This window comes from Coloeus monedula, assembly GCF_965178545.1.
Source record: "Coloeus monedula genome assembly, chromosome: 1".
Classification (NCBI taxonomy): Eukaryota; Metazoa; Chordata; class Aves; order Passeriformes; family Corvidae; genus Coloeus; species Coloeus monedula.
In genome coordinates this window covers 31,004,920-31,016,450 of record NC_138781.1, presented here as the reverse complement: position 1 = coordinate 31,016,450, position 11,531 = coordinate 31,004,920, and the positions used below count along the sequence as shown (strand labels likewise).

Sequence of the window (11,531 nt, the reverse complement as noted above, 5' to 3'; positions counted from 1 at the left end):
TTTAATCTCTGCACAGACTTCCACCCTCTTCCCTCCTGACATATATATGTATTCACACTGCAAAAGAGCAAGAGTACATGCATGCACACACAAACACATCCTCACCAGTATGACTTTCTCTCTCACACAGACCCCCAGACATGACTCTAACGCATCCACCCTCCTCCCGACAAAGCTTCACACACCCCAGCACTAGGCAGGGTTGCTGCCTGTCAGCAGGCCTGGGCAATCCAGGCAGGCTCCCACACCCAGCCCAGGGCAAGTCCCCCAGGATAGATCGTTGCCACCACAGCTTGTCTGGCCCCTGCACTCCCATGTGGGTCTTGGCAGTAACATCATGGGCTTAGCTGCCTTTGCTCCTGAGCCCATAACTGGTGAGTCAGAAATAAAACAAAAGCCAAAACGAAGATGATGGGGGGCTTTTGCGCAGTCCTGGTTCATACAGCAGTGTGCAGGTCCCAGATAGCACCACATGAGTCCAGCTAAACACTGTTGGTTGATTTTGCTGCAGTTTACATAAAGAGTAGCTGACACTAAGCCCAGTTATCTGCTATGGTCAACCCCACTCCCCTCTCCTCAACTCCCTCCCTACATTTCTCCATGTTCTCCATTTTTACAAACCATGTAATACTGCATCTCCACCTGTCCTTGACTCCTCCACACACCCTGCTTTACATACCCTTCTCCTGCCCCATGGCAAGCAGGTGATGTCCTGCAACCCATTCAAAGTTCAGGTGACACAGACAAATTGTGCGTCCTACGAAATCAGCTAGGGAGGTGCTGCCCCTCCCTCCTTTCAGGTAGCATCCCGTTCCCAGCAAGGTAACAGCTATCCAGGTTTGGGTTTGTGTTTTGATGTTGTTTCCCATGAGAAGAATGGTAGAGGGAGAGAGGCAGGGAGGGAGGGAGGGAGGGAGGGAGGGAGGGAGGGAGGAAGGAAGGAAGGAAGGAAGGAAGGAAGGAAGGAAGGAAGGAAGGAAGGAAGGAAGGAAGGAAGGAAGGAAGGAAGGAAGGAAGGAAGGAAGGAAGGAAGGAAGGAAGGAAGGAAGGAAGGAAGGAAGGAAGGAAGGAAGGAAGGAAGGAAGGAAGGAAGGAAGGAAGGAAGGAAGGAAGGAAGGAAGGAAGGAAGGAAGGAAGGAAGGAAGGAAGGAAGGAAGGAAGGAAGGAAGGAAGGAAGGAAGGAAGGAAGGAAGGAAGGAAGGAAGGAAGGAAGGAAGGAAGGAAGGAAGGAAGGAAGGAAGGAAGGAAGGAAGGAAGGAAGGAAGGAAGGAAGGAATTCGGAAGGAAGGAATTCGGAAGGAAGGAATTCGGAAGGAAGGAAGGAAGGAAGGAAGGAAGGAAGGAAGGAAGGAAGGAAGGAAGGAAGGAAGGAAGGAAGGAAGGAAGGAAGGAAGGAAGGAAGGAAGGAAGGAAGGAAGGAAGGAAGGAAGGAAGGAAGGAAGGAAGGAAGGAAGGAAGGAAGGAAGGAAGGAAGGAAGGAAGGAAGGAAGGAAGGAAGGGAGGGAAGGAGGGAAAGAAGGGAGGAAGGGAGGAGGGAAAGAAGGGAGGAAGGGAGGAAGGGAGGAAGGCCCCTAGAGCCACCTACAGATGCTCAGCACTACTGTTTCCAACATTTCTTCCGTAATGACACTGCTCTAAACCCCAGAGAAGCAGTGAGGCTCTGGGTACATATAAAATTATTGGTGAGAGGGAGGTGGAAGGAGACCCAGGTCTTCTTACCTTGGGATCAGCAGCTGCTGCCAACACAAGGGAACCCCTGAAGCTCTCCTGACAAGCTATGGTGTTGAGTGGAGAGGCCTGTGGTCGCAGAAGACACATCAGGAACAAGCCAAAAGCCAGGGCAGCTGTGCAGGCTCACTGTGGGTCTGTGTGCCGGCGCGCCTTCCCTTGCCTTCTAAGGCGGTCCCTGTTTCCTCCCCGGTTCTGTTTCCAGCTGTTTCTCAATAAAGAGTGTTTAGGGAAGACTGCTATGTGCTCGCACCGCGGGATGGAAGACACGAGGAGTAGAGCTCGCCGAGAGGGCAGCGAGCGGAGAAGCGTCGGGACAGCTCCGGCGGCGGGTGCCCGACGGGCGCTGCGGCGGGGCCAGGGCCAGCGGCCGGGGCGGGCTGGCTGCCCCTCGGCGGCGGCCACGGAGGGTCCCGGCCCCTGGCAGCTCCCGCGACGAGACGCCTCTGCCCGGAGGAAAGGGAGTCAGTTCCCAGGCAGAGGGGAGAGACGACTCTCTTCCCCGAAGAAGATGACAGCGCTCTTCCACATGCCTTGTCTTATTTCATGCCTGGGATTTATCGCTCCCCTGTTTTTCCGTTCGCCCTGACCGCCCTCACACCTGGAACAAGCCGGGGAGACACTGCGTTACCGGCGCTGCCCGCTCCGCCCCGCACCCGGCGGTGCCCGTCCAGGCAGGGGCTGCCAGGCCGGCAGCGGAGGAGCGCGGTCCCCACGCAGGGAGCAGAGGCTTCGCCCCGTTTACTGATGGATAGCAATTTCTAGCTTTCCCTCCCAGGCGTTCCCCGTTTGAATCTGAGCTGTTGTTAAAAAGACACACCACCTGCTGCGTGCTGCCAGCGAGCGGGGAAGGAGGCACAAAGGCGGGGGATGGGAAGAAACAGCTTTGGCTGCAAACATAGAAGAGAAATTGAAAAAAATAATCTCTTTTCCCAGGAAGTGCCGGACTCGGGCGCCTTGTGGGAGGACGGAATGAAGTGAGTGGTCAGCACACACAGAGTGTGGGCAAAGAGGGTCTGTATACCCTTCCGTCTCCCGGTGTGCCAGGTTGGAGACGCTGATCCTCCCGGGTTTCTCTTAAGACGAGCTCAAGGACTGGTGCTTATGCATGTACGAAGCCAGTGCTTGGTTTCCCCGCTGCTTCCACCTCTGAAGATGGCTTTCTCCGAGCGCAGTCCTCCAGCCTGACAGGACGAGGCTGTGTCGCCACCCCTCCCCAGCCCAGAAATGTGCGACTCCCTCGGCAAGTCAGACCGCGAGGGCGTTCAGTGATGGGAGAGCGACGTGTGCTAAAGCGGGGCAAAATTAGGATGTGCCTGGATGCTGCCCCGCGGCTAATTTCCCTTTCCTCCTTTTCGCTGCAAGCCGTGCCCGCTGCGGCGAGGAAAGCCCGAGAGGTGCGGGCTTCCCCCGGCCGCTCGGGGTGGTTGCCCCCAGCACAGGCACTAAGCGGCTCGCTGACCCCTCTGCAGCAGCGCACGGGGTGCTGGGCACCCCCATAACCTCCCGGCCCGGCCCCTCAGCACCACCCCAAAGCCGAGCACGAACCGAAGAGGTTTGAGAGAGAAACCACGGAGAGGGAAACCGAGAAAGAGGTCGGGGTAAGGATGTATGTGTGTGGGGGGGTGGGAGGCCAGATCACTTGTGAATGGCTTGAAAAAAATAATTGGGGGAGGGCGTGGAGGGGGGGAAGCGGAAACTTTCCTATAAAACTCAGCAAAAGTCCCTCCTCTCCACGTCAGGCCAATGACACTGCTGCCCCCAAACTTTCCGCCAGCAGGAGCTATAAGAACCTCCAAGTCTTCAACTTTCTCCCAATCCCAGACACCTCGAAGGGGCTCCAAGGAGGGATCGGGAGGGATTTTTTTTTTTTGGTTGGCCTTTTTATTTTTTTCCTCTTGGATCCTGATGCCATCCCCCCTCCCCCCAAAGTGAGGTCCTCCCTCCTTCCTTCCCTCCTCCTTCTCCTCGCAGGCCAGCGAAGCAGCCGATCAAGGGGGAGCTGGCGGGTTAGGTGCCCCCCTCTTCTCCCTGCCCTCCCCCCCCTCCCGGCCCGCTTCTCGCGTCTCCCCCCAGAGATGATGCAGCAGGACGAGTCAAACTCGCCAGTCTCCCCCGCCGACGACAGCTTGAGCAACAGCGAAGAGGAGCCGGACCGGCAGCAGCTGCCCAACAACAAGAGAGGGGGGCGCAAGCGCCGCTCCAGCCGCCGCAGCGCCGGCGGAGCCGTCGGGGCCGCGGACGAGCCCTGCAGCCCGGCCCAAGGCAAGCGGGGCAAGAAGTGCGGGGCGGGCGGGGGCGGCGGGGGCGGCGGAAGCAGCAGCGGCGGCGGCAGCCCCCAGTCCTACGAGGAGCTGCAGACCCAGCGGGTCATGGCCAACGTGCGGGAGCGGCAGCGCACGCAGTCGCTGAACGAAGCCTTCGCCGCCCTGCGGAAGATCATCCCCACGCTGCCCTCGGACAAGCTGAGCAAGATCCAGACCCTCAAGCTGGCGGCCAGGTACATCGACTTCCTCTACCAGGTCTTACAGAGCGACGAGCTGGACTCCAAGATGGCAAGCTGCAGCTATGTGGCCCACGAGCGGCTCAGCTACGCCTTCTCGGTGTGGAGAATGGAGGGCGCCTGGTCCATGTCCGCATCCCACTAGCAGGCGGCGTCTCCCACCCGCATCCCCCCGGCAGGAGCCCTAGGTAAGGCAGGGACCCCGAAAGCGGCGGGTAAAAATGGGGGAGGGAGGCGAGAGGCCGCCGGCTGCGCCGTGAGCCGGGCACGCGTGGCCGTGGGGCGAGAGGGCCCGCACCCCGCCTGGAGGGGCCTGGCTTCCAGGAGCAGCCGGAGAGCGGGGCGGCTGGAGGTGCCTCCCCCATCCCGGCGCGTTCCTCCTCCTGCGCGGCCCGAGGTGCGCCCCGGGCCCGCGGGGCCCACGCGTGGCCGGGCGCTGCCGGCGGGGTGGGCTCGGGCGGGAGGCGGCGGCCGTGCGGGTGCGCCCCAGACAGATGGGGCCGGCCTGAGATCACTTTTTCACCAAACGCTGCGGAGCCAGCAGGGCTGCTGGGATGGCTCCTGCTGCCGCCGCTGCTGCTGCCGCTGCTGCTGCCGCTGCTCGTATTTTGAAGCGAATCCATGTCCTCCCGTTGTGCTGCCCGATGAGCGTTTCCTACCGCCCCAGCAGTCCCTTTCCTGGGCTCTGACACCGCGGACCGCCAGGCTGGGGTGTCACACGGTCACCGCACCGCCCGCACGGCGAGTTCTCCCTTCTCCATTCATGCCCGATACGTGTATTTCCAGGGACAGAGAGGTGTAGGTAGATGTTTGTGTATCTTTCGTTTCAGTAACGAGTTTTCCGCCCTTTCTGGGTTTTTGCAGATGACATTGTTCCCACAGAAGGAGAAAATGGACAATCTAGAGACTCTGAAGTTGGATACGATTTTTTTTGATCTTGTCTAACAAAAAATGTACCAAGGATTTCTTGGAAATTAGAAGAGTAATATCCAAATTCAAAGCAGGGCGTGGGGAGCACTTAAGGAAAGTGAAAGAGAGAAGGGCTTTGGACAGTGACTACCCTTTGGGCGTCGGTACAATCCACACATCTCTGCATTCTGATAGAAGTCTGAATCGTTCAATTATTTTTTTTTTTTTAATTTTGACGAAGAATGTTGGAATTGAACTTTTTTTTTAATTTGCCCTTTTTTTTTTTTTTTGCATGCATGCATTCCCAAGAGGTCGTGCCTATGAGCCACTGATGAAAGGAAATACATTATTGTGGACTCTCTTCATTCTTGAATGAAACCAAGCAGCCAACCAAAAATATCCCTGTAGAGATGAAAACCTTTTTTTTTTTTTTTTAGGGGGGAATAAGCTGGGCTCAAGCTGTTATATACCCGGTTCCTAACTTTTTTATTATTATTTTTCCTCTGAGAAAAAAAAATAAACATTTTATTTATTTATTGATGACCCATGTTAAAATGCAAATAGATCCGGTGTCTAAATGCATTCCTATTTTTATGATTGTTTTGTAAATATCATTGTATATTATTTTTCTGCAATAAATAAATATGATTGAAATTTTAATAACCTTAAAGTTTGGTCTCTCTGAGAACTCAGGGTTAGAGCTGTAGATAAATACCTGCTTGTTGAGCTGTAAAGACACCCAAGAGAGAGGGGGCACTAGTATAAACAAACCAGGCGAAAAACGCAAATAAACTAGCTACTGACAGACACAGGCACGTTATTTATTGAGACAGCTTTATTATTCTGTGCTGAAGCTCACTGCATCTGCAGAGGAAGGTATTGTCTCTTCTCTCTTTCTCTCCCTCTCCCCCTTTAATCTTCACGCCAGGCAAGGCAGAGTTGCGCGGGGAGCAGAGTTTTCGCAGCAGAGCTCTACCCCCGCCTTTGTGTTTTGCCCCCAGATGTGAGGCAGAAGAGAGGCCCGTTTCCCAGCCCCCAGCGCAGGTACTTGTGCTGATATCCCTGAGGAAGAGGCATCGGTTTTAAACAGGGATTCGTCCATCCAAAGGCAAAGCAAAAGAAAGTGCGATTGTAATAGGGAAGTGTCTAGAGAGTGGGGTTTTCCGGTGGAAGTGATGTTTGACTGCTGTGCTCTCTAGGGTTTTATATAACATATATACTAGCGATCACATTTTCATTGTGCAAAGCACACAGGGATACTCTAACCCGCCCTCTTCTCATTTTCTACGTGTAGGGCGCATGTTGCCCCTCTTTCTTCTCATCATGCCCTCCGCGGGGTCCCAGTATGCGGCGAGAACCCAGTTGCAAAAGAGAGGGAACCTCCAGATCTGAGGGCTCGGAAGGAAGGTGAAAGGGAAGTTGTAAAAAAACCCCAGAAAATAAAATAACCCAAACCTCAACCCCTATAACCGGACAGCTGATTGGGTCTCTGCTGTCGCTTGCTTATCTCCCAGCTCTTGGCAGCCGGGCAGTGAGCGGGGAGCGGCGCCTCCTGCCCCTCTGTGGCCGCGAAGGGTGCGCGGGGACCACTGCCGCCCTGGGAGATGAGCTGTGCCCTCCGTGGAGACAGGGACTCTGCCGCCGGAGTTCGGCCAGTGTCTAGGGTAAATAGGATGGGGTGCTTTTTCAAGACAGAGACTGTTTGCATAGCCCGTGTTGAGTTGACTTTATTGCCTGTTTTTGTTTCCATATCCGCATATTGCCGTCTATTACCCACATAACAGTATTATGAATTCAATATCGGTCATATTCTAAACCAGTGCGCAATGTTTACAGTAGAGAGCCCGCAGCGCTTGTTTGCACTGCCGGATTAGCGAGTACTTGAAAATTAGATGTGGGCCCTGGTGGTCGCAGCTCTCAGTGATGGAGAGGAGGGGAAGCCGCTGCGAGCTCCCGAAGGGTCGCTGCCTTTACCCGGCACGCTGGCACCCGCAGCTGCCCTCTCAGCGACTCGGAACCCCTGGCTCCGAGGCGATCAGCTGCCGAGGAGCAGGTAATGTCTGCCCGCGTTACCTCGGCTGCAGCGAAAGCGAGAGGCACGGGGAGCAGGCGCAGCTTTGGCAATGGGGCTAAGGGACTTGGGAGGTTATAGAAGGTTTCGGTTGTTCCTTTTGGGGGAGAAATCCCACCGGGGAAAGGTGGGGAAAACTCCTCACGTTTAGGAAGAAAACAGGTTCCGGGAATAAAAAAAACAGCCAACCAGACGAGCTGCTCGGTGCTGAGGAGGAGAAGGCGTGTTTCGTGGAAGGAGATTCCTGCAAAATGTGGATGAGGAATCAAGTGCACTTTAAAAGCCACGAAACAAACTGTGCTCGGCCTTAGAAATCGGGAGCGGCCCCTTTTGATGGACTTAAACCTCACCGGCTCTGCTGCAACCAGCAAGAGACCTCTGGCCCAGTCGGTGCAACATCTTTCCAAGCAGAGCACCCGAGTGAGAAAAATCCCCAATTCCTATCCGTGGGGCTCATGCCACTGGCAGGTCTTTCCGTCTCATTTCTGCGTCCCTCCGAACAAGTCCCTGCTGGCGCCGCAGCATTCCCGGGCAGCAGGCACTCAGCCGGTGCTCTTTCCCAGCTGACAACCGCTACCTCTGCCTCATTAAAAAAAAAATCACAAAAAAAGAGATAAACCTTTTTTAAAAATACAAACGTACCCTTTCCTCGGTTGAAATTGGGGACTGCAGATGCCTGGTGCTCCTAGGGCTAGAGCCAAAAGCGATTAAGTCAGCATCAGGCTTGCTGAAGGAAAAAAGAAATAATATGTATATTAATTTGCCTTGTGGGAATTTTAAACACTCTTGCAATCGGAAAATTAACTCTGCCTTTGGAAATCCTGATTGATTTCACTTTTTTCTCCGAGGCATCAATCCGTCCCGTTTATTCGCAGACTAAGAGGTCCGGGCCCGTGCAGCCGCCCCGTGGCATCGCCGCGGCCCCGGCGGAGCTGGCGGGCGCGGAGCGGCGGTGCCGGCGCTGCGCCTCCTGCGGGGCGGCGGGCGGGGGGCGCCGGCCGCGGGCCCTCGCGCATTCCTGGGTTTGGCAGGGGCCACCCCGCTGCTTTCTCCAAGCCGGTATCGGATTCCTCCCCGGCGTATGATTTCACTTGAAGTCCTGCCCAGGAGCCCTTCAAAGTGCGCTCTTGTCCCGCTCCCATGATGTCAGGCGGTTTTCCCTGCATCTGTAATTTTAAGAAAAACAAACAAACGCGCCGTGGGGATGTGGGGGGAAACGGAGGGAGAGGGCGGGGGCACAAAAGTCACGGAAAAGCGCAGGGGGAGAGGAGCTCACCTGCGGCGCCGGCAGCTCGGGCACCTGCCGCCCGGGGCGAGCCGCCGCGGGGCTCGGCGTCTCCGGGAATGGGCTTAGCTGCCGCTCTCGGTGGCTGCGTCCGCCCGGTTCACACGTCTCTCCCTTCACCTGCCCGCTCCGGCAGGCAGCAGACCCGCCGGGAGAGCGAGAGCGCTCCCGCCATAAATTAGCATCTTTGGGAAGCGGGTGGTGGTGGTGGTGACGGCAAGTCCAATCCACCCCGTAAAGGGATCCGGGAGGCTAAAGCAAAAGGAAAAAAAGAGGCGCACACATCCACATCCCATCAGGACTTATTTTATTTGCTGCATACATAACGTGCCCGCAGTAAACATGGCACAGGATGTATTTTACATTAACTTCTGCACCAGCTTTTTCGACTTCAGTCCACTTAATGTTCTTGGCAAATCAAAGCACGTGTCCTTTGAAGAAGGTGTGTAATTGGAGTTTAAGGCATGTATGGAATTCCCAGATGTCTATAAAGTAAGAAGGAGCATTTGGCAGGTCACTTGAAGGTGGAGCAGGTTAAAATCACTTGTAGAAAAGTCCCCCTTTTCTTTCTTAAAAGCAAACAAGCCGGCCATTTATAAGGACCAAGTGATCGACATTGCGGGAGGCTTAGAACGGTTTTACAGAACAAGAACAATAAAGCTGCGGAAACTTAAGGATGATGGTAACACCCGTTTAAAAATCCGAAATAAAACGCAAAACACAACTAAATATTCAGATCGCCGAAAAAGCTGTCCATTCTCTTAGTAATTCCCTGTCTCCTTCGCCCGCTCAGTAACACACTCTTCTTATTTACGTAGTCGTCTTGTCTTGGTTAGCCGACACTCCCCCACTCTTTTTATGAAGGGGTGACATTAAATTTGCAGAAACTTTATAAAAATTCCCTTATTCACTGTATGGACACGGGAAAGAAAAGAAGTGTTTTACTCCAAAATAATTCAGATGAACCACTCTGGGATAAAGACGGCTACAAAGGTAACAGCAGCAATTAATAATAGCAGAAATAATAACGGAATAGATTTGGGACAATTCGATGCTGATCATTTGACTTTGGGACTATTATCAACGTTCGTGCAAAATATTAGCCCGAGCAGGACTGTGGGTTCGCATGGAGGGGGGGACCGCAAATCCTGTTTGCTGGGCTGCAGAAATCCCACAGCGAAATATTGCGGCGGGAAGCAGACCCGCTCTGCCCTCCTAATGCGGGGAAATCTAGTGGTGGGAGGGGGCGAGAGAGGGCAGGATGCTCTTGGGAAGGGTCGGGGTCGCCCCCTCATGTTTAGGGTTGCTTTGTTCTGTTCGGGACGAGGCAGAGTCATTAAACAAGCAGTCAAGAAAGGAGCAATGCACGCGGCTCCAGCCTTGGAGGAAAGGAGACCTTCAGAGGGGAAGGGATTTTGACATGTGAAAAGTTAAGCAGGTACCTGAAGGAGGTTTATTTTGACCAGATGTTAGAGCTTTTATGAAAATGTCACGTGAAGCGAACAGATGTACAACTTGCAAATGGAGCTCCGCCTTGTAAACACTGGGAAGAGAGGCTCACAGAAATTCAACCATAAATCGTGCCTGCCTTTTTCTATATGTGTGTCTTTGCACATATATATATATTCAGTATGCAGCTTCTATTTAACCAGCTTTTTATTTGCTTGTTTGTGAAAAAGAAAAAGCAGCCATTCTGTCCAAGTTTGCTATCCTCCTCCAGTGCGCCTAGGCAGTTACATTCCTTCCTTCCTTCCTTCCTTCCTTCCTTCCTTCCTTCCTTCCTTCCTTCCTTCCTTCCTTCCTTCCTTCCTTCCTTCCTTCCTTCCTTCCTTCCTTCCGAATTCCTTCCGAATTCCTTCCGAATTCCTTCCGAATTCCTTCCGAATTCCTTCCTTCCTTCCTTCCGAATTCCTTCCTTCCTTCCGAATTCCTTCCTTCCGAATTCCTTCCGAATTCCTTCCTTCCTTCCTTCCGAATTCCTTCCTTCCGAATTCCTTCCTTCCTTCCGAATTCCTTCCTTCCTTCCGAATTCCTTCCGAATTCCTTCCTTCCTTCCTTCCGAATTCCTTCCTTCCTTCCTTCCTCTCTTTTTTTCTCTCTCTCTCTCTTTCTCTCTCTCTCTTTCTCTCTTTTCTCATTCTTTCTTTCCTGCCGGTTGACCCCCTCCTTTAGTCTCGGGTCCGTTTGATCCCAAGGAAAGTATCGGATCTCTCCTGGGAGGAGAAACTGAAACTAATCAATTGCCTTCTATTTGAAGGTGAGTAGGAGCTGCTAAGCACGGAGGAGAGCCTGGGCTGGCAGCCCCTAGCGCTTCGAGCTCTGCCGGCTCTGCCCGGCTCTGCCGGCGCTCCCGGCCCCAGGCAGCGGGGTCCGCGGGCGAGGAACCCCCTGCCCTGCCCTGCCCGGCCCGGCCCGGCCCCGGCGCGGGAGGGCGGCAGAGCCACGGCTCTGCAGGAAATTAAAAGCTGTCCTCCGTTTGAGCAAGGCGCAGCCGGTCCCTCCGTAGATGCCAGCCCTGCGCTGAGGGGTGGGTTTTATTCATTTTGTACGGTTTTTGCTGTTTTCCAGAAGGTCCTCTGGTATTTGAATGTAAAATCCATGTTGGATCCCCGATGCCCGCGGTTACTAGCGCGCCGGCACGCTGGCAGGTGGTGGGGCGGAAGGTGCTCCCTCTGCCAGCCCGCTGGCCAGCGGGGCAGGAATGACCAAGGGAAAGACCCTTGCTGGAGCCAGAGGCATGCCGAGGGCTCTTGGACTCTCGCTAACACCTACCTACATTTCGTTCACTGACCATTTAGACGAGCTTTAGATATGTCTTGCTTATTTCTGTACTTCTATTTCTACCAGTGGATTTGATATATTAATTTTGAACCGCGGTAGAAGCTTTTATATTAGGTACCTCTATTAAATAATATACAAATTTTCACTGAATTTTGCCAGACATAAATTAATTCAGTCTTTTTTTTTCTTTTTATGCAAACGTTTTCAAAGGCAAAAGGGCTGACATCAAGCACGTTAATTTTAAAATGACAATA

The 11,531-nt window shown here is 53.8% G+C and overlaps 1 protein-coding gene across 1 annotated transcript; it reads left to right on the top strand.

The window, feature by feature from the left end:
- Positions 1-3,806: 3,806 nt before the first annotated feature.
- Positions 3,807-4,376, top strand: TWIST1 (twist family bHLH transcription factor 1; the record flags this gene model as incomplete). Its single annotated transcript, XM_082294967.1, has 1 exon — positions 3,807-4,376. The coding sequence occupies one exon, from the start codon at positions 3,807-3,809 to the stop codon at positions 4,374-4,376; it is 570 nt and encodes a 189-aa protein (XP_082151093.1).
- Between the last annotated feature and the right edge of the window lie 7,155 nt (positions 4,377-11,531).